We start from the raw sequence: 23,813 nt of genomic DNA on the forward strand, positions 1-23,813 counted from the left end.
TAGTAGCTGTGTGACCTTGGACAAATCAATCAACCCCAATTGCTTTGCCAAAAACAAAAATTTAGTTCTTCTTGTAAGGGGATCAAGGAATAAACCCTTTTTATAGCTGAATTAACATTTCATTATCATCTTATGAATTAGAGCCTGGGATTTCTATAATTACATCAACTAAGAAGTAGATATGTGGGTTGGATAAGGGAACCACATGTTTTCTTTCACACAGACTATACATATAAAATAAATAGAAAGTTATTTAAGGATATAGAGAGGTACTAGTGGCTTCCTGTATGTTTGCCTTGCTGAGTGTCCCCCACCCACTGTCTTAACTTGACCAGGTTCTGCAAAAATCTAAGAAAACCTTAATTTAAGCTCTAACAGCACTGTTCAAGGAGATTTAATTCATTAGTACATGTTGGAAATGTTTTGCATGACTATATATATATATATATATATATATAATAGGTATTCTATTTTTTGATTCTTTAATGGATGAGGCGTGCAGTGGAGGGAGAGAAAGAATTTGGAACTGAAAAGAAAAGTTAAAAATTAACAAAAAAGCATAAAAATTTATATATGCATTCTTTTTTCAACAGATATTGAAATAGTACCTTCTGTGTGCCGTATACTAGGATAGGAATAAGTCCATTCTGCTTCATACTTACTGAGGAGTCTTTTTTCTTGTCTCTGTAGGACACCAGGTAGAAATTTCGCAGGTCTTTTGGTGCTTACAAACATCTGGGAGGTCTTGGATCTTTGGGTGGTCCTTGGTCACATTATATTTTACACATTTTCCCGTTTGAATCCCTATTGGAATGATACCATTGGAAAGTCATTGCTGGGAAGAATAGAATGGCATGGTGGGAAGGGAGCTGGACTTGAAAACAGGAGAGATCTGTGTTCAAATCCTAGCTCTGCCACATATTGGGTTTGTGGATCTAACTTTTCTAAGTTTCATCACCTTCATCATTAAAATGTGGCTGCTGAGATCCAATAGCACCCACTTTACTGGATTTTTGTGAGGTTCAGTGGAGATATGACACCAATCAACAAGCATTTATTAAAGGCTTAGTGTATACTAAGCTTTAGAGATCCAAAGAAAGGAAAAAAAAATCCAGTTCCTGTCCTCAAGTTGCTTACATTCCACTTTGCATCTGCTGCTGGTTTTAACTGGATGCTCCTTAGTATCCCATTCTCTAACCCCTACTTTTCTGCCTCAGAATATTATGTTGTCGGTCTTTAGACTGTAAACTCTTTGAGGGCAGAGATTATCTTTTTGTTAGCTGAATCCCTAGCACTTAGCACAGTGCCTAGCACATTTGTTGTTGGGAGTGATTTTTTTCAGCTGTCTCCTATTCTTCTTGACTCCATTTTGGATTTTATTGGCAAAGATACTGGAGTGGTTTGCCATTTCCAGCTCATTTTGCAGATGAGGAAACTGAGGCACACAGGATGAATGAAGTGACTTGTTTAGGATCACCCAGCTAGTAAGTAGCAGAGGCTGGCTTTGAACTCAGATCTTTCTGACTCCAGGTTCAATATTGTGCTACCTAGAAGCTCCTTCCTTTAAAAACTAGACATTCCCAAGAACCCAGAGGCAGAAGACTGGGTCAAAGGATTATTAATAAAGAAGTTCAAAGGTCACAGGAACATAGAACTAGAACTATATAGTTCTTTAGAAGCTGCTGACTCCAACCTATCATTTTAAATTCTCCCTCTATATGACATTTAGCAAAGCACTAATGTTTCCGGGTCTCAATTTTCTTATCTGTAAAATGGGAGGGTTGAACTATATGATCTAGAGAGATCCCTTCTTGCCCTAGATCTGTAATTCTTTGTTCACAGAGGTAACAAGTTGCCATGGCTGAGATTTAACCAGGGGTCTTGGACCCCAAAACCTCATTCTTTGCACTGCCCCTCACCCCTTCTCTGGTTAAGCTGCACTGACTCTCATTTAGCAGGCTTTGCCATTTTCTGGAGCATGATTCAGTCAGGGTACTTCCATCCATATAAAAAATTTCTTGAAAGATCTTACGAGCCATAGGTCAGAGAACCAATTAATAAGCATTTATTGAGCACTTTACAAGGGCAGGGCATTCTGCTAATTATAGGACTCTCTCTTCCCTTTGGATTTTGTACTTGATACCCACCATACCAGGATTAATTTATCTCTCTCTTGATGTTAATAATCAGAGAGTCATTTAAAAAATTAATGAAACAATTGAGTTACTTATTTTAATTCCATTTAACAATCATTTATTAAGTAGTACCTTTATGCCAGACCCTGGATTAGGAGCTAGTGACACAGAAAGGAAAAAGTAAACAGTTTCTACACTGGCGGAGCTTACATTCTATTGGAGGAATGAAATGTTTCTTTAAGAATCATGCTATGGCTAACACAGGGAGGGGAGGGAAGGGAGGGAAAAAATTAGAATAGAGAGTTTTGTAGGGGTGAATGTCAAAAATTATCCATGCATATATTTTGAAAATAAAAAACTATAATAAAAATATATATATATATATTAGTAGAAGAAAAAAAAAGAATGTGTTGTACTTTTCCTAGCTCTTATGCACTAGTTTAGTGGCTGAGAATACAAAAATAAAAAGGAAACTGTTTCTGTCCTCAAGGGGCTTCCATTGTCTTTTAGACACCGTGCTCCACTGGCATAGTCTTTGAAATTTCAGGGTCCCCTACACATGGCTTTGGAGTAGAATTTGAGTGATAAGAGTAACAATAATACATTATAGAAGGATTTGAGATTGAAGACTCTGGGTTCCAATAGAGGCTTAAGTGGGAGTTTATGCCTAAAATGAGGGAGTGATATGCCTAAAATTAGAGCTTCTTTATCATACTGGACTCAGGGTCTTAGGAATAGGAAATAAGATGTACCTTTGCTCAGTGGATCAGTACTCCCCTTTTCACAATCTTTATCCGAAGAACAGCAAGTCTTGTTGGTGGGAAACTGCAGGATAAGCCACAAGACAAGAGGATATGAGAAAAAAGCATGGGATTTCCAGTCGGGTACACTGGCTTCAAGCTCCAAATTTTCGGGTCCCACTAGCTCTGTGACAAACTTCAGCTCTTCATTACCTAGGGAATGGGGACACCGGATTTGTCCCATCAACTTCATTATGTTGTTGCCTGAAAAAGTGTTTTACAAACTTTAAAGGGCTATACAAACAGTTACTTTTTTCCTAGTAAATGTATTTATTTTTGATACACTTTGCTTTATGAACCATGTTGGGAGAGACAAATCAGAGCAAAAGAGATAAAAAAAAAACCAGATAAAAGAAGTGAACATAGCAAGTATTGATTTACATTCAGTCTCCTTAGTTCTTTCTCTGGTTGCAGATGGTATTTTCTAGCCAAGTCTATTGGAATTGCCCTGGATCACTGAACCACTGAGAAGATCCAAGCCTTTCTTTCATAGTTGATCATCGCACATTTTTGCTGTTATTGTGTAAAATGTAAGCCTGATTCTACTTGTTTCACTCAGCATCAGTTCATGTGAACAGTTACTTTAAAAAAAATCTCTCTTATACCTAAGCCATTTTCTCTCATTCTTTTCTCTCCACCAGAACCAAAAGTCGTGCCAAGGAGGAATCTCATGGTGCAATGTATTTAGGCTGTCTTTAGCTTCACTCTATAGCCCAGCCATACCTTGCTGTGATGGATGTACCCTCTCTAGGCCCTATTTCCAATTCTGGGCCCCTGAACAAATCACTTCTGCCATTGCCCTTGGAATCTGTTGCTCCACTCACCATCATTCCAACTTCCCAAACCAATTCGCCTCTCCCTAGTTAATACTGCCCTATATGTATCATCTTCTTGTATTAGAAGGTAAACATTTGCATCTCTAGTGCTTCGTGTGGGGCTCAGTCTGTAATAAATGTTTTTTCATTGCTTCACTCACCCACCTTTTCATTTTTAAAAAGTGTTGGGATGGTTTCATTCAATGAGATCTGGAGAGAGCCTTAGAGATGATGGATAAGTGGACTAGTTTATGAAAAACATGGAGAAGTAGAATTAGCAAATGATGCAATCAGGAGGATTTAGGACTGGTTGGAGTTTGAAGAGTAATCCTTAACTTCCAAGGAGGTTTCCAGCAGAGGGCTCTAGGGATCTGTGCTTAGCTCTAAGTTACTTAGTATTTTTATCAATGATTTGCTGTAGTTTTATATTTTAGTCCTATCTGTCTCTTTGTGACCCCATTTGGGGTTTTCTTGGCAGAGGTACTGATGTGGTTTGCCATTTTCTTTTCCAGCTCATTTTACAGATGAAGAAACTGAGGCAGACAGGGTTAAATAACATGCCCAAGGATTACACAGTAAGTGTCTGAGACTGGATTTGAACTCACATCCTCCTGATCCAGAGCTGGTACTCTATCCATTATGCCAACTAGCTGCCCAATCAATTACTTAAATAAAGGGCTAAATGGAATAGTATAAAAATCCGTGATTGGTATCAAACTAGGAAGGAAAGCTAATATAATGGATAACAGAGTCAGAATCCAGAAAAATGGACTAGGACATTGAACTAAATTTGTGGGTCCTCAAAGGCAAATCTATCTCCCTGAAGACTTATACTAAGAAAAAGGAAAAGAATATTGAGTTGTATTTATTAACAAAAGAAGTCAGAGGCCAGTAAATTAATATACTAATACCATGCACAAGGAATTATCAGAATTAAGGAGAAAATAACATAATTCCAATACTAATAAAACAGGAAAAGAATATTGAATTGTATTTATAAACAAAGAAGTTAGAGGCTAGTAAATTAATATACTAATAAATTAATATACATGCACAAGGAATTATCAGAATTAAGGAGAAAATAACATAATTCCAAAACTAGTAGAACAGGAAAAGAATATGAGTTGTATTTATAAACAAAAGAAATCAGAGGCTAGCAAATTAATATACTAATACCATGCACAAGGAATTATCAGAATTAAGGAGAAAATAACATAATTCCAATACTAATAAAACAGGAAAAGAATATTGAGTTGTATTTATAAACAAAAGAAGTCAGAGGCCAGTAAATTAATATACTAATACCATGCACAAGGAATTATCAGAATTAAGGAGAAAATAACATAATGCCCATACTAATAAAACAGGAAAAGAATATTGAGTTGTGTTTATAAACAAAAGAAGTCAGAGGCTAGCAAATTAATATACTAATACTATGCACAAGGAATTATCAGAATTAAGGAGAAAATAATATAATTCCAATACTAATAAAGCAGGAAAATAATATTGAGTTGTATTTATAAATAAAAGAAGTGAGAGGCCAATAAATTAATATGCTAATAGGTATTCCATGCACAAAGAATTATCAGAATTAAGGAGAAAAAACATAATTCCAACTAAAATAATGACTGAATTATTAAATAAATGGGCTATCCTAGATAAGATGGGTGAGCCACATGACCTCATTTGGAGTTTTCTTGGCAGAGATACTGACGTGGTTTGCCATTTCCTTTTCCAGCTCATTTTACAGATGAGGAAACTGAGGCAAACAGGATTAAGGGATTTTTCCAAGTCATACATCTAATAAATGACTTCAAGCCTAGTGCTCTATCTACTGTGCCCCATAGACTAAGTTCAAACCTGTCTTCAGGTACTTCCTGGATGCGGGACCCTGGACAAGTCACACAGCTCATACATCTGTAAATGGAAGTAATGATGGCCCCACACTCCTAGGATCATTGTGAAGGACAGAGGAGATAATATTTCATTTAAGATCCTGAGATTTTGCTTTTTGACCCCACCAGGAGTTTTGTTATTGATTAATCAAATTGATCACTTTCTCTTAAAACCCCAAAAGTACCCTATTCTCCACCAACTTGTATGCAGGGCACTTTGAGACTTCGTGGTAGAATATAAATGTCAGTGATTCTTGCAGTCCTTCCCTTCTTGGAAGAGGACACAAAGCAGGGTTGAGCTCCCTGTTGGGCTTGGCATGAGTTGAAGGGCTGGAAAGATTCAGTTTACCTCTGGGCTGTAAGAACCATCAGGGACCCCCATTGTCATTCCTAACTAAATGGAGCTAGAGTATCTATGGCAGAAAAGCAGCTCAAAGGGAAAGCAGACCTCAGAGCCAAGAAGATCCGGATTTGAATCCCATCTCAATACAGAACTAGTTAGGGGATATTGGGCAAGTCACTCAAATTCTCAATGCTCTAGGCCAAAGCTTCTTAAACTGTAGGGCGCAACCCTATAGAGGATTCCGTAACTGAATGTGGTGGTTGTGAAAAATTTGGCAACAGTAAAAGATATTAAATATTCTGACATTTTTTATGTAAAAATAAACAAGTACATCCATTTCATTAACATGCAAATTTGCTTTCATCTTTAATAAATGGTAAAATTATATCTATACCAAAGAATTGTTTTAAAATGAATTTATGATTTATTATCAGTAAATGATTTGTATACCTGTTTTATATATCCATATATCTGGGATTGCATAAAAATTTCTTGGGCTTAAAGGGATCATTAATGGAAAGTTTAAGAAGCTCTGCTATTGGCTACTTTCTGAGATGTTTTTGGGATGGTACAGACTTATCTTCTGAAAGGTATTTAGCATAAGGGAATTTTCTGTACCTGGGAAATCCCAAGCTAGCCTTTATTTCAATTCAATAAACATTCATTAAGTACCTACTATGTGCCAGGCATTGCGCTAAGTGTCGAGGTTACAATTAATATAAAGAAAGACAGTTCCTACCTTCCTTGAGTAGCTAGAGTGTCCATACTCATTTCTTATTATTTTACCTCCTTCCTCCCCAAAACATATACATAAACACTCATTCACTCACCCTCTTCAGAGACCATGAAAGATGGTGTCTCAGTTCCAGATTGCACCCTTTCTGCCTCTACCAGACCTGTTTGTTCAGGTTTCCTCATGGGGTCCCCACACCCTTTCAGAACCTCCCTTACCTCGGGACAGATCCCCTGTGTCTGGCCTTCTGTAGTTAGAAAGTTGGTGATCACAAAGAATGAATTTCCCTGAGGAGAAAAAGAGCACAGAAATTTCAAATACGGGGAATTTGTCAATGTTCTAGATTTTCGTTGCTGTTAATAATAATAGTGGCAATATTATTATCATCAATGAATAAAAAGACACTTATTAAGCACCTACTGTATGTCGGATACTATGCTAAAGTGATAAGGATACAAATAGTATGTCATATGAGGGAAGATAAAATTTTGGGACAGGTATTTTGGTGAGAGAATTTCCGAGACTTGTTTAGTAGAATCATAAAGCAAGTTATGATAACACATTGACGAGAGTATTCCTAAGGAAAACTATTACTTTCTTTATTAAGAACAAGTCTGGAAAAATGTGGTGACAAACATCCTGGTAGAAAGAGAGGCAAAGTCAGGAACAGCAGAACAGTCTCCAAAGTAGGAGCTGGGGCCAGATCAGTCCATAAGGAGGGTGGGCGATGGATGGTAACCTATCCTTCCAAGACAACCAACCATGGTACTCCCTAACCCTACTCCTAACACTCACCCTAGTCAAAGTCAGGGAATGGCCACAGGTAAGGTTAACCTAGGTTCGGAAGTCACATTCGACAGGCACAGGCTTAAAAGGGGGGTGAGTGTAAGTTTATTATTGCTCAGAACCTTGATTCAAACAAGATACAGGGGAAAAGGAAACATAAAAGTAATACATAATCAACAAATGCATCGATTGCTATAACAATAAAGACAATATAAGAAAAAAACCAGACAACATAAAGCTTTCTCACTTTGGGAAACATCAACACCTGAGGTTTGCATTGGGGAACCCCAAATCTCAGCCAGTGGTCAGGGCACAATCTGAAGCGGGAAGGTCCTAGGCAAGGCATCTCTTCCTGGGAGAGACTCCACTATGGGGTTTTTATAGGCTGAGAACAAAAGAAGGCACTACTCTAGGTATTCTCCTTTGATAACGTGACTCGATTCAAAGCAGTCTTCCAGGTGCAGGATGCTCTGTGTCAAGGGACCCACCAAGGAGAATATTTGTCCATTCCTTTAGGATGACTCAGTTTATGCCGGGAATTGACCAAACACAGGTCAGCAGTAAAAGAAACCCATTGATCAATGCACAGGAAGGATGGCCTTCCCTACCTGGGCTTCCTGGTATTCCATCAGATCCTGTTTTCAGGAAAAAAATTACACAAGAGACATGGCTGAGACTCACTAGGATTGTTTATACTCCAGTATTCCCTTTGGTGACCCCATGGTCATCTCTCAAGAACAGATAAATTTAGGAGAGACTTTAGATTTCAGATGGACCAACTCCCCTATTTTAGGGATAAAGAAACTGAGGCAGACAGAAGTTAAGTTACTTGCCCACAAAACTAGGATTCATACGAAGCTCTTTCTGACTGCAGACCCAAAGCTCTGTCCATTATGTCAAGATGCTCTACACTGCTAAATTGTAAACTCCCTGAGGACAGGGACAGGATTTCATTTAACACTTTGTTAGCCTTATTGCCTAGTACAGATCACTGATATATAGTAGGCATATGGGAAATGTTGGTATGAAAAATAAATAAGCACACACAGCATTTTCCAAAGATTCCTTTCTTTTCAAGCTAAATGTATTTTCCTTTTGATATGAATGTCTTTCTGAAAAGGCTGTAAATCAGACATATTCATTGTCATTTTAAGTTGATTCTATCTTAAAGAAAGTGATAGTAAAGAGTCAGGTGAAGAAAGCTTTTGCAAAGAAATCCATTGTCCCCTAATCTGGGTCTGGGTGAGCATGATAGAGCTTTTCCGGACCCCTACATCAAGACCACCCCTCTCTTTTAATTCCTCTCTTTTTATTATTATGAGATATCTGTTTTCCAGAACTAAGGCACAGAAAGCAACCTATTTTCTGAGCTTGACATAATAACAATCCTTTGCACTCATCCTCTGGATGATTTCAGCCAGAGCAAAATTCCAGAATTGTTTCCCACAAGCACCAGAGGGTATCTGAACTCAGATAAGCCCCTGTAGTATCCATGTCCCCATCATCAAGTCCTGCTTTGAATCAAATTTATCCTTCATTAACAAAGCTTCAGCTTTCTGTGTGGCCATAGGTAAATGTACTGAGATTTATCTACACTAAAGTGCATCTTCTACTACGGAAGGCTCCTACATGTGAGTCTTAATTTCCTTCCTCTGACCAAATAAAGAAAGCCTTTTGCTTATGACCACTGTTATCTCTTCAGTTTTCTTTCTTTCTTTTTAAATTTTTAAAAAAAAATATTTTTAGAGTTAATGTGTGAGCTCTCTAGTTTTTGTGGTTTGTTTTTTTTTTTTCAAGAGTAAATAGCAATTTACAGAGCTGCTGTGGTTCTATGGTCATTTGTTAACAGGCTTGACAATTTTGTGCTTGTTCTCTCTTGTTTAGTGAGTTGCATTTTTTGGTAGACAGTTTGCAAGATGAGGGGTCCACCTACATTAAGTTCTTTGGTTAGGGTTTCCATGCTCTGGTTCCTAGATGGAAATGGGTGAACTTTTGATACAATCAAAAAAGTCTTTAAACATATAGACTTTAACCCAGTGTTAACCATAACTAGACATATGTCCCAAAGAGATCAAAGAAAGAGGAAATGGCTTCATATCAACAAAAATATTGATTTTTTTGTGGAGGCAGAAAACTAGATTAAAGGGATACTCATCAAGTGAGGATTGGCTGGACAAATTATGGTACATGAATAGAACAGAATATTATTGTGTTATAAAAAAAGATCAAAGAACCAGCTACAACTCATTCTGGAAATGAGTGTGGACCACAACATAGCATCTGCACTCCTTCTGTTATTGTTTGCTTGCATTTTTATTTTTCTTCCCAGGTTATTTTTACCTTCTTTCTAGATCTGATTTTTCTTGTGCAACAGGATAACTGTATAAATAAGTACAAATATATTGGATTTAACATAAACTTTAACATATTTAACATGTATGGGAGTGCCTGCCATCTAGGGGAGAGGATGGGGGGAAGGAAGTGGAACAGAATTGTTTGCAAGGGTCAATGTTGAAAAATTACCCATGCATATGTTTTGTAAATAAAAAGCCATAATAATAATTTAAAAAACCATATTTACCTCCACAAAAAAGAAATTTGTATATGTTTATATACAAATCTATAGGTATCATATGAGTATGTGTTCAGGTATTTAACATATTGTTGCTATTATTCAGTCATTTAATAGTGTCAGACTCTACTTGACCCCTTGAGGTTTTCTTGGTAAATATCCTAAAACGGTTAGCCATTTCCATCTCTATTGTGTCCTCATTTTAGAGATGAGGAACTCAGGTAAATAGGAGTTAAATGACTTGTTCAAGGTCATGAGACCAAATATAAGTGGGCCATTCACTGCATAGATTTTTAGTTTTTCTGGTGGAAGGAGACAATTGGAGTTACATGACTTGCCCAAAGTCATACATCTGGTAATTGTCAAGTGTCTCAGTTGCGATTTAAATTCAGGTCCACCTGACTCCATATCTCGTGTGATATACCCTGAGCCACCTGGCTGCCCCTTACTACATAGATTTATTTTTTAAATTATAGATTTTTATTTACAAGACATATGCATGTTTAATTTTTCAGCATTGACCCCTGCAGAATCTTATGTTCCAGTTTTTCCCCTCCTTCCCTCCAGCCCCCTCCCCTAGATGGCAGACTACATAGATTTTTAAGAGTAACTAGGATTTCCAACTATCTTATACAAATGAGCCCTGTGAGTTACCAATCACAGGACCAAGATTCTTGAACTGATCCTGGAGTAAATGATTTGTCTGTTGGACTTTTTAATGATTCTGATATAAGGTTCCTGCTAAATTGAGAAATAGCTTATGGATCCGGTTGCTTCATACTCTCTTTAGGATTTTGTCATCTCGTATCTAACTGTAAGCATGTAGTATGGTATGTTTGGTGTGCCAGGTCAAATGCTAATCTTACAACATCTGCTTCATTTTTAATATATTTTTTAAATTGTGAAAAAAAGAATCAAAGCAACTGTTTCAGAGAAACCTGGGGAAGAGCTATATGAACTGATGCAGAAGAAAGTGAGCAGAAGGAGAAAAGTTTATACTATACACAACAATTGGATAAGAAAAATAAGTTTGAAAGATTTATAAACTGATTAACACAATGACTATACAGGATTTTGCAGGCTCAGTGATGAGGAATGCTGGTTAATTCTTAACAGAGATGTGATAGGTTCACAGTTCAGAATAAAAAAAATATATATTTCAACATGGCCAATGTGGATATTTGCTTTGAATGACTGTGCATCTTGAATATAAGGGTTTTGTTTTATTTTTATTTTTTAATGAGGAGAGTGAGAGAGAAAAAAATAAGTATTTGTTAATTGAAAAAAATTAAATAAAAAAAAGACCTTTGAGGGATGAGAAAGTTAATACTTAAGGAGACTGAGTCTTGTGCATGGGAATTCAGGAATTCTCACCTGCAAGGACAACGTGTAATCTGCTGAGTCAAACACTCTGGTATTATTCCCTACAGTCACCTCTGCTATTCCTTTAACTTTGGTGTGCACGGAGCTGATCAGAGGTTCCTTGCGTTGATACAATTTCTCACTCCACAAACAAAAGCTGAATGAGGTAAGAAGAAAAGACAAATAACCATTTTTCTGTTATTTCTAAGTCCTTTTTCTAATTGAACTTGCCCTTTCTTAGCTTAAAATTTGTGGAAAAGAGAGGAAGGGAAAAAAGATTTCTAGACTAATGAAATTTCAAGGCTAGATTGTCCTCATTCAATAAATATCTATCCAGAATGTATCTCTTTTCATTATTCCCCCTTCTTTTAATGCAAGCTTTTTTCAACATTCAGCTAAGCTATAGCATCTTTCCTATGTATCTTTCCTGATATTTCCTGTTCTTCATATTTACTTATCTGTGTATATATTATGTCTCCCAGTGGAATGTAAATTCTTTGAGGGTAGGGACTGATTTATTATATAGCATTTTCTTTCACATACTCCATCTCCCACCTCCAGGTCTTTGTATTGTTCCAACCCCACCATACTTGGGATGCATTTCCCCTTCACCATCAGTAGTTTCCTTCAAATCTGAACTGAGACTTTCCCTGACCTTTCCCAGTTATTAGTGCCTTCTCCCCTCATTACCTCGAATAAATTTCACATGATCACTAATAATAATTAGCTTGCATATGGGCATTTAAGGTTTACAAAGCACTTTACATGTATTATCTCACTTGATCTTCATGACAATTCTGAGAGATAGGTATCCCTCATTTTACAGATGAGAAAACTAAGACTGAAAGATATTAAATGATTTGCCCAGGATCACATAGCTAGTAAGTGTCTAAGGCTAGATAGGAATTCAGGTCCTCCTGATTTCAATTTTGGAATCCACTATACCATCTAACTGCCTTTAATCACTGTACTACTATCCTAGAAAATATGTCAATGAGATAGTATTTTATATTTTATTATTGTTTTATGTATATAATGATATATTTATATAATTATTCATAATATATTACATTATTAACATATCATATAATATTATGTCATATAATATGTATGTTAACATAACATATTTATGTTTTATATATTTTATAGGCAAGAAAACGTAGTGTCAGATAAGGTAGATATCATTTGACCTACATTTCCATTCATTCAATTGGCAATAATTATTTATTGAATTTGGGCTCAGCACTTCACATAGAAGAAAAAAGACACAAAGTCAATCCACCAGGATTTATCACATACCCATTATGTACTGGACACCAGAGTGATTGCCAAGATGGACCAGTCCATTACGCCAACTTCTAGTGGGGTTCCATGGAGAAGGATGGATTGGTGGGATGGAGTAGTTAAGGCCATTCGTTAGGCAAATGAGCTGGGCTTTGGGTGATGGGTAGCATTTGGATAAAAGAAAGGGAAGGCAATAAAGGAAAAGGGCAATGTATGAAAAAAGGCAAGTGGTGGTGGTGGTAAGGATAGGAGCTGCTAGAGGAGAGTAACCTATTCAAAGGAGCAGAAGAACATAGGGTTGAAGGGGTAGATTGGGGAATTACAAGGCAAATGTAGTTTAGGGTCACAGACTTACCTAATGTAGATGATAATGATCACAAAAATGGCCCATTTCACACTCCCATACCAGATGTTCTGAATCATAACAGCTTTCTCAGTCTGAATACTGAACAGACCAGTAGAATAGCACCAATCCGTTAGGCCTTTCCTTGCTGTCAGGACAGGGGGTTTCTTGACTGCCTGCATGGCAGCAATAGTGATGGTGGATGGTGCTCAGAAGTACTTCTTCTTCTGTGCTGTCAGGGCTGACTGAACAAGGGCAGTGTTAACACTTAAGAAGCACTTCTGTCTTGATTTTTGACAATTTTGCAGAACACTTTCAGTTTTGCTTAAGAAGGAGCCCAACACCTGGCAGGGTGAGAGATTGATCTAGAGATAAAATCTTTTCTGATAGTTTGCCATTTAGACACACCTTGATCTTTGCTCTGGTCAGAATATAACAGATAGAGGAGAAAGAGAGGGGAGGAGAAAGGGGAGGGGAAGGGAAAGAGAGAAAAAAAAAGACACTAAAAGACAGAGAGAGAATGAATAGAGAAAAAAAATCTATAAGAGATATATGAGAGAGAGAGATAGAAAGAGACAGAGATAGGGAGAGAAACACATCACACACAGACAGAGAGAGAGACAGGGAGGGAAGGAAAGAAATAAATGGATAGATGAGTGAGAAAAAATGGATGGCTAAAGAGAGAGGAAAGAAAGAAGAAGAAAAATTAGAGAGGAAGAGAGATGTTAGATGGATAGATAGATTGATAGATAAATCCTTTATTAAGAACTTACAATATGACAGGTACTGTGGTAAACATCAAGGACAAAAACAAAAGGAAGCAAGTTAATCCCTGCCCTCAAAGAGATTACATTCTCATGGGGAAGGCAACACAAACAGGAACTTGTAAGAGAGGGGGGAGTTAAGGGAAATAGGCAGGGGTGTACTGGAGCCAGCTGCAAAGATATGGTAATTTAATTTTAATTTTTTTCTTTATTAAAGCCTTTTATTTTTCAAAACATATGCGTGGACAATTATTCAACATTAGCCTTTGCAAAACCCTGTACTTCCAATTTTCTTCCCTTTCCCCATGACTTCCCCTAGATAGCAAGTAGTCGAATATATGTTAAACATGGTAGAAATATATGTTAAATCCAACATATGCATTTTACATATTTATACAATTATCTTGCCACACAAGAAAAATCAAATCAGGTAGTTTAATTTTTAAAAATGATCATTTACAACTCTTAAATCAGCAAGTACTACAAATCAACACTCAATTTATTGTTTTGTTAATTATCTAGAATTAAGAAAATGATGGAAGAAATGTGAACAAAGCAGAATAAACTTACAAGTGTGACCTGCATACATTTTTTTCCCTCAGAGAGCTGGTTATTAAACATTTACCAGCACTCCCATGGAGGAAGGGAACCTGTGTAAAGGCAATATAACAGGAGAAGATGAGGATTCTGTAGAGCATCTAGCCCTGAATGAGGAGAAGAGTGGCGGAAGTCCTTCGTAAAATGGCAGCCTTAGGGAAGGAGTCACCAGTGAAGAGGTTGAAGGTTTCTCAGATTGGAGTTCTGTCCAATTTTGATAATATTATACAAAGAATACATTGGAGTGTATCCATAAGAGAAGGGCCAGGATCACAAGAAGGTTGGAGACTGTGCAATAGGAGGATTTGTTGAATGCAGTGGGTAGGCTAATCTGGAGAAGAGAAGTGTTAGAGGGATGTAATTAATCATTTTATTCAAGTACCTGCAAGGTTGTGGATTATGGATTATTAGCCTTGTTCTTCTTGGTCTCAAGAGGCCCAGCCAGGAGCAATGGACCAAAGGTGAGCAAATAAGAAAAGTCCTTCCTAAGAATGGACCATGTTTCCTCAAGAAGTCACAGGATCCCTCTACTGATGGCCTTCAAATGGCCACTTTTCTGGGATGTATTGGAGGGAGTCTTGGTCAGGGACAGAATGCCCCAGCTAGCCTCTGCCAACAGTCCCTTCCAGTTCTGAGATTTCATAATGTCTTCCTTCTTTCACCTCATCACTGTTTGAACAAGGTCAAGTCACTCATCACTCATACAAGCTGCCTTTTCTAAAACAAATATCCCAACTTCCACTTCTAGTGAAATGTTGGGTCCTCAGATATGCAAAATGTTTGTGGCAGCCCTTTTTCCAGTGGCACAGAACTGGAAACTGAGTGGATGCCCATCAGTGGGAGAATGACTGAATAAGTTATGGTATATGAATGTTATGGAATTTTCAGAGAGACCTGGAGAGACTGACACGAACTGATGCTGAGTGAAATGAGCAGAACCAGGAGATCATTGTACACAGTAACAAGAAGATTATACGATGATCAATTCTGATGGATGTGGCTCTCTTCAACAATGAGATGAACCAAATCAGTTCCAATGATCTTGTGATGGAGAGAGCCATTTACACCCAGAGACAGGTCTCTGGGAACTGAGTATGGTTCACAACATAGCATTCTTATTTTTTGTTGTTGTTGTTGTTGTGGTTTGCTTGCATTTTATTTTCTTTTTCATTTTTTCCCTGTTTGATTTGACTTTTCTTGTGCAGCAAGACAATTGTGTATGCATATACACAATATGTATGCATATATTGGATTTAATATATATTCTATAATATCATGTTTAACATATATTGGATTACTTGCCATCTAGGGGAAGGGTGGGGGAAGGGGAGGGAAAACTGGAACACAAGATTTTGCAAGGGTTGATGTTGAAAAATTATCCATGCATATTTTTAAAATAAGAAGCTTTAATAAAAATTTAAAAAAAAGTTGGGTCCCAAGAGCATAACTACTATCTTTCATCAGGATTAATCCACGACAATTCTTGAGCCCCCAACAGTGTAGGTCCTGCCATGATTATCAATTGATAGCATTTAATTAGCCACACTCGGGCTTTAGAAAGGAATATTTACTAGGGTGGGTAGCTAAGTGGTACAGTGGATAGAATGCCAGGCTTAGTCAGGAAGATTCATCTTCCCAAGTTTAAATCTGACTTCAGACACTCATTAATCGTGTGCCTCTGGGCACTTCACCTTGTTTACCTCAGTGTCCTCATCTATAAAATGAGTTGCAGAAGGAATTGGGATCACAAAGAATCAGACACAATTGAAAAATGACTTAACAACAACAAATTTACTAAGGTGATATAGCAAAAAGAGTTAGTACAAAATATTCCTCTTACAGACATTCTCCCATAAGTACAAATAGAGTCCAGGGGAAGGTAGACTCCAATTTAGAGAGCACACATGGCCAAGGGATGCTCATGAAAGTCCTTTTGCTGGAATCCTCAAGATGTCTCTCCTCCAGAGTCCAGCCGCAAGACAAAAGTCAAGGCCATCACCAGTTATTAGCATGCCAATGGGAAAACGTTGTTCTTATTGTTGCCCTTCCTTTTCAAAGAGAACCAAAATAACCTCACTTTGTTAGAATCAAGTTATAGTTTCTCAGACCGTGAGTGATCAGAACAATATGAGCTCAGAATGGTCTGCCACAGGTCAGACAGATAGTTCATAGGAATATTTATGGTAGCTTCTCTAATTTTGCATATTTTGGGGCTAATTCAATTCTGCTTTGCTAAAGATAGAGTTTTCTAGATCTCCTAAGTTCACCTCTCATCAAGGTAAATGGGTAGGAAGGGAAATTGAGATCCATAGCTCTGCTCTTTCACCTCAGTCTATTCTTTCTCCAGAGTCTAACTGGGATGTTCTCTATTCTCTGCATACTCAAATCTTTTGAGTTCTGAACTAGCTTCCTGGCCAACAGAGGGTGACCAAGTTTTCTTAGCCAATCTAAACACTCTTTCGATACAAACCCTATTCCCGTCAATAAAGGGTTTTCTCCAACCTTGTCTAAAGCCAATGATTGCTTGAGATATTTTCTTATGAAAATACCAGACATAGCCTTTGGTCACTTACATTAGGTAGGTTGGGATGACTTGATTGATTGAGTCCATTATTCCTTACATTTACATATACAAAAATGTAAAAACAAAATAAATACAGGTAACTATCAGGGGAAGGATAGGAGCAATGTGAGGTGGGGAATAATAGATCTCTTGTGCTGTTAGAACTTAATGTTGATAACATTCTCACTCTTTTTGTTGTTTATTTATATTGTTTTCTTATTCATTTTCTTTCCTTTTTGATATGATCTTTCTTGTGCAGCAAGATAATTGTACAAATATGTTTACATATATTGGATTTAACATATATTTTAACATGTATAACATATATTGAATTATTTGCCTTCTAGGATAGGGGGTGGGGAGAAGGAGGGGAAAATTTGGAACGTAAGACTAGGCAAGGATCAATATTGAAAAATTATCCATGTATATGTTTTGAAAATAAAAAGTTTTGGAGGTAGCTAGGTAGTGCAGTGGATAAGTCAGGAGGACCTGAGTTGAAATCTGGTCTCAGACACTTAACACTTCCTGGCTGTGTGACCCTGGCAAGTCAATTAATCCCAATTGCCTTAGAAGACAAAACAAAACCTTTAATAATAAAAAAAAGGAAAAAAAAGAACTTAATGTTGAACAAAACTAGGGATAATAAGATGCAGAGGAAAGGAGGAAGTACATGGCAAGTATGGGAGACAGCTCTGCAAAGGCATTTGAAACAATTGTGGAATGGTTTATATGGAAAACAGCAAGAAGGACATTTTGGTTGGAATCGAGATTACGTAAAAAGAGAATAATATTCAGCAGAGCTGGAAAATTAAAACAGAGCCAGATTTGAAGATAGTTGAGGGTTTGGCGCCTCTAGATGGTGCCATAGTGAATAGAGCAGTGGACTTGGAGCTAGGAACACTCATCTTCCTGAGTTCAAATCTGACCTCAGAAATTTACTAGCTATGTGACCCTGGGCAAGCCATTTAACTCTATTTGCCTCAGTTTCCTCATCTGTAAAATGAATTGGTGAAGGAAATAGTAGACCACTCCAGGATCTCTGCCAAGAAAACCCTAAAGAGTTTGTTTGAATAATATTTGAATAATAGATATCACTGAAAAACAATTGAACAGCAACAATTGAGGTTTCAAGTATGTGTAGTCAAGGGAATGGAACTGCTAATGGCAGAAACAGAAGAGGAGGAAGATGAGTTAATTTCTGAGGTAAGGAGTTCCCCCCCCATTTTTTGGGGGGGAAATGTCATTGAATCCAGGGTTGGTAGGTTAAGCTTTTTAAACTTTAAATTTTCAAATTTAAAAAATTAACTTAAGCCAGTTAATTCAAAAATCCCTTTCCAATTCGATTCAACTGAGGGATTTGTTCATGTTCCATAAAGGGATTCTTGTTGTAGTGATATTTTTATACATTGTTTAATTCCTAACCAACATACTAAAGCCATATTACCTCTGTTATATGGTCTTTGATTTCTGTATACCAGCCTGCAGGGATTGAGTGTGGGAGTGAGGAAACCAATCTATGGAAGACCTACTAATGTCCTAAAGCTCAGCTTTTCTCTTCTCTGTCACAAATTATAGGAGGGTGTGATCACTTCTCCCTAAGCTTCCTGTCATTTTGCCCTAGTGAACAGTCTTTCCTCTTAGAATTAAACAGATCTGGTTCCTAGATGATATCAAGATATTCCTCCCCTCAAAATCTGAACTCAATGAACCCCAAATAAAGTGAGTTTTCTCATACTTATTAAAGATATTGGTACTTGGAATCAAAGTTCTACATTATATAGAGAGAACTTCCTTTTCTCTTTAAGTAGGTCACAGATTCTATGGTTTTAAGCTATCATACTAGTCTGTGATCCTTTCTAGATGTCCTATTTTCTTCTCATTTTCTTTTTTTTTTTAGAGGGGCACCTATTCATATCCCCTTCTCACCTTAACAGACTGCCTACCTTCCCATGGCCTTTTTTATCCATCCTGTTTCTTTTGGTTAAATTATACCTATACAGAATCATAATTTAGTCATGGTTCTCCCTAATCCATCCACCTCAATGATATCTGTGAGGTCACAGTTATGTCCTCTCTAGCTCATCTGACCAATTCTTTGGTTTTCTTGTATAGAAGTGGGAAACTGCACAATTGGATTATTTCTTGGATTTTATATTCTATGACCTTTTGGTATTTCAAATGCTCCTTAGCCAGAATCCTGAGGCAGAGAGATGAACCAAGAAGCTGGCTCCACAGTTAAATCCCATGAAACCTGATGGTCTAAGCAGGATGAATACAGAGAAGCTTGGAGAGACTTACATGAACTGATGCTAAGTGAAATGAGCAGAATCAGGGGATCATTATACACTTCAACAACAATACTATATGATGCTCAATTCTAATGGATATGGCTCTCTTCAACAACGAGAACAATCTTCAACTGATTAATCCAAATTAGTTCCAACTGGTCAGTAATGAACAGAACCAGCTACACCCCGCGAAAGAACACTGGGAAACGAGTGGGGACCACAACATAGCATTTCCACTCTTTCTCTTATTTTTTGCTTGCATTTTTGTTTTTCTTCCCAGGTTATTTTTACCTTCTTTCTAAATCTGATTTTTCTTGTGTAGCAAGACAACTGTATAAATATATATACATATATTGTATTTAACATATACTTTAACATATTTAACATGTATGGGACTACCTGCCATCTAGGAGAGGAAGGGGAAAAGTTGGAACAGAAGTTTTTGCAAGGGTCAATGTTGAAAAATTACCCATACATACGTTTTGCCAATAAAAAGTTATAATAAAAAAATCATTAAAAAAAGAAAACTGATGATCTAGAGCTGGAAGGGACCTTAGAGACTATTTAATCCAACCTCCTTATTTCAAATTAAGCCTCTAAGAGGGAAGAGGAGCCTTCCAAACAGAATTTTTCAGACCACAGAGTTAGATGGGAGCAGAGTCATATTTTCCTCAAAAAGAGTTCCAAAGAAATCATAGGTGCAATCACCCTTTCCCCCTAAAGTCACTTCTAGTTCTTTATTCTATGACCTGTTTCACCTATGAAAAACTGGTGGGGAGTGAGGGTGGTGAATGCTGAGTAACTTGGACACAATGAGAAGCATCCTAAATTCAACAGGGGACTCCGATCACTTCCCTCCATCTCCCTCTGGTCTATTGACAGCTTTGATGCCCTAGAGATATTGGCAATGGCTCACCTTTGCAAAAAGCTTTAAGGACAAAGGATTTGTGCTATATGATTCCATTAAAAAGATCCACCTCCTCCCACTACACCAAAGCCAAGATCAACCTTCACTCATTCTAGTTAAATGTTGCATTTCCCCAGAACCATCAGAGTTGCTAAGTAACTGATCTCCAGGGATGCAAGGAGGATTGGATCTTTCCTCTTGTTGACTGAGAGATCCCAGGGGTCAGCGCAGCTCCTTCCAGGACCTGAAAAACAGGTTGAGTCAATTCATTAAGCAAACTCCCCATTTGTGAGCTAATAGGAGAGATAATATTCTTACATTAAAAAATAGTTTTATTTTTGGTTTGTGGAATAAAAGAAGTATTTACATAACAATACAATAAAAAGGATGATTGGAAATGAAACTACATTTTGCTATTCCTTTCAAATATACAACAAAATTATCATGTAAACTTCTTTTTTCCTTCCCTCTTTTCTACCCTCCCACCCTATTCTAGAGATTTGTGTCTACCCTTAGACACAAATAGGCATAAATAATATGTGGTGTATGCATGCATGCATGTGTGTGGGTAAAATTATCCTATATGTATTTCTATTTATTGGTTCTTTCTCTGGGTGCAGATAGCATCTTTCTTCATATAAGAAATAATGTGTAATAGGTGAGGTACACGAAAGACAGTTGTGAATTATGATACTATACTAGTCTTTGACAAATGTAAAGATCCAACTTTTGGGACAAGAATTCATTATTTTGGTCAAAGGATATGAACAGACAATTTTCAGATGAAGAAATTGAAACTATTACCACTCACATGAAAGAGTGTTCCAAATCACTATTGATCAGAGAAATGCAAATTAAGACAACTCTGAGATATCACTACACACCTGTCAGATTGGCTAAGATGACAGGAAAAAATAATGATGAATGTTGGAGGGGATGCGGGAAAACGGGGACACTGATGCATTGTTGGTGGAGTTGTGAACGAATCCAGCCATTCTGGAGAGCAATCTGGAATTATGCCCAAAAAGTTATCAAACTGTGCATACCCTTTGATCCAGCAGTGTTTCTATTGGGCTTATACCCCAAAGAGATACTAAAAAAGGGAAAGGGACCTGTATGTGTCAAAATGTTTATAGCAGCCCTGTTTGTAGTGGCTAGAAACTGGAAAATGAATGGATGCCCATCAATTGGAGAATGGCTGGGTAAATTGTGGTATATGAATGTTATGGAATATTATTGCTCTGTAAGGAATGACCAGCAGGATGAATACAGAGAGGCTTGGAGAGACCTACATGGACTGATGCTAAGTGAGATGAGCAGAACCAGGAGATCATTATACACTTCGACAACGATATTGTATGAGGATGTATTCTGATGGAAGTGGATTTCTATGACAAAGAGACCTAACTGAGTTTCAATGGATAAATGATGGATAGAAACAGCTACACCCAAAGAAGGAACACTGGGAAATGAATGTGAACTATTTGCATTTTTGATTTTCTTCCCGAGTTATTTTTACCTTCTGAATCCAATTCTCCCTGTGCAGCGGGAGAACTGTTCGGTTCTGCAAATATGTATTGTATCTAGGATATACTGCAACATATTTAACATATATAGGACTGCTTGCCATCTTGGAGTGGGGGGGGTGGAGGGAGGGAGGGGAAAAAACGAAACATAAGCGAGTGCAAGGGATAATGTTGTAAAAAAATTATCCTGGCATGGATTCTGTCAATACAAAGTTATTATTAAATAAAATAAAATTAAAAAAAAAAAGAATTCATTATTTTACAAAAATTCCTGGGAAAACTGGAAAGCAGTTTGGGAAAGAAATCAGATATACACCAACATTTTCATTCTATATGCCAAGGTCAAAATGGGTACATGGTTAGATGTAAAGGGCAGGAACTTTGGAGAAATATATTTAAGGCTCAGTAGGATTGATTTAAATAAGGTGTTAACTCAGTGGAATTGATAAGACAATGGTTATCTAGTTTAGCATGTGAGTTCTCTAGTTCAGTATGATTGATTTAATCTTACAATAAATAACAGTTCCTACTCAGTATACTGTAATGATATAATTGAAATAGAGCATATAAACTGGGGACAAACTCATCCAGAGACAGACTCTGAGAAGACAGAGGACTGGAGCCTGGAGCTCAAGCTCCCTGCCTGAGACAGACTTCAAGACAGAGACCATTGTGATGACTCTCCTGCTTTCTTCACTGAAAACAAGGCTTGTCTGAAGGCCCTCCAGAAAGCCAGCCAGGCCCCAAGTGAAGGAGACAGACTGTGAAGAATATAATAAAGAATTTGGACTTTCTCCCTGGCTATTCTCATGGTGATTACTCTGCTGAAACAAAGGTTAGTCCCAAAACCTCCAGAAAGCAAACCAGAACATTACATTTTGGCGCCCGAACGTGGACTAAGGACCTATATCCATTACCTGGAAATAGGGTGAGTACAAAAATAGACAAGCAGGAAACTTTGTTAAGGGGTAAACTAGTGTTTCAGCTGAAATGGGATAAATGTTTAGAAAACAGCCTTCTCCACTGCAAGGAAAATGTGTAGAAAGCATAGTTAAACTAATAAAAAACAATGTTTGATTGTAACTTGGGAGCGAATCAATGAACTTTTAGAAACATTAGAGTACATCTTCCCTTGATTCTCTAAGGAAGAAGAATTAGAGCCAGACTAGTGGAAACTAGTAGGAAAGCAATTAATTGAACACTACAATGATAATGGTCCTGATTCAATTCCTAAAGAAACATTCTCTTTATATAACTGAATAAAATTGGCTTTAAGGAATTACATAAGTATCAGAATTATGAAAAAGAAGAAAAAGCAGGAGCAGGGTACTGATAAAACAATTGAAAAACATGAAGAATTAGACAAGAAAGGAGTTAAGTACAGTGCTGATGAAATTAAGGAATGTGGTGCTTCACAGCAGGAGCCATTAGGGCATTCCTCATACCTTGACCTACTCCCCTCAATTAACCCTTTATGGGTGGAGGAATCATGGCCACTCTCATTGCCCCCAATAACTCTTGCAGATTAGAGATGGCAAAAAAAAAATTGAGGATATGAATCAGAAGAGGATGTTTCCTTACCAAGAGTCCTTTTACATCAATTTAGTTACAGGTACTATCCATAAATAAAAAACGAAATCCTCCCTAAGTCTTGCTTTTTCTAGACTAAGGATTTTCTTCGGGAGTTTTCTGTACTCCTAGGGATTCAGTCAATCCACAAGCGTTTATTGAACACCTATTATGTGCCAGGCACCATGCTAAGCACACACAAAAAAGGTAAAGGGAAAGTCCCTGTCCTCAAGGAGCTAATAGTTTAAAAGCTGATACAACATGAATCTCCTATTTAATTTGAGGGAGTGTGGTCTCATTTTCCACTGAATTCAACTTTTAATTGATTAAAAGATATATATGTATATATGTACATAAATATGTGTGTTTATACTCATATATTCATATATGTGTGTACATATATGTGTGTATATACATATACACACTAACATATATATATATATATATATATATATATATATATACTTATATATTATATTACTGTGTGCACCATTTGGAATATAAAGACAATTGATGAGTTTCCAAGCACTT

At 37.1% G+C, this 23,813-nt stretch overlaps 1 protein-coding gene across 1 annotated transcript in view; it reads right to left on the reverse strand.

Annotated features, from left to right (window-relative positions):
• The window catches only part of LOC127545452 (P2X purinoceptor 7-like), a 31,926-nt gene extending 17,784 nt beyond the window's left edge, over positions 1 to 14,142 (reverse strand). The window contains exons 1-5 of the mRNA XM_051972759.1: positions 13,081 to 14,142; positions 11,454 to 11,598; positions 6,940 to 7,008; positions 2,888 to 2,960; positions 663 to 804 (exon numbers count right to left, since the gene is read on the reverse strand). Coding sequence (XP_051828719.1) covers positions 663 to 804; positions 2,888 to 2,960; positions 6,940 to 7,008; positions 11,454 to 11,598; positions 13,081 to 13,250 — 599 coding nt within the window. The 5' untranslated portion in view covers positions 13,251 to 14,142. The remainder of the gene's footprint in view (positions 1 to 662; positions 805 to 2,887; positions 2,961 to 6,939; positions 7,009 to 11,453; positions 11,599 to 13,080) is intronic.
• Between the last annotated feature and the right edge of the window lie 9,671 nt (positions 14,143 to 23,813).

The sequence above is a fragment of the Antechinus flavipes genome, chromosome 1, assembly GCF_016432865.1.
Source record: "Antechinus flavipes isolate AdamAnt ecotype Samford, QLD, Australia chromosome 1, AdamAnt_v2, whole genome shotgun sequence".
NCBI lineage: Eukaryota > Metazoa > Chordata > Mammalia > Dasyuromorphia > Dasyuridae > Antechinus > Antechinus flavipes.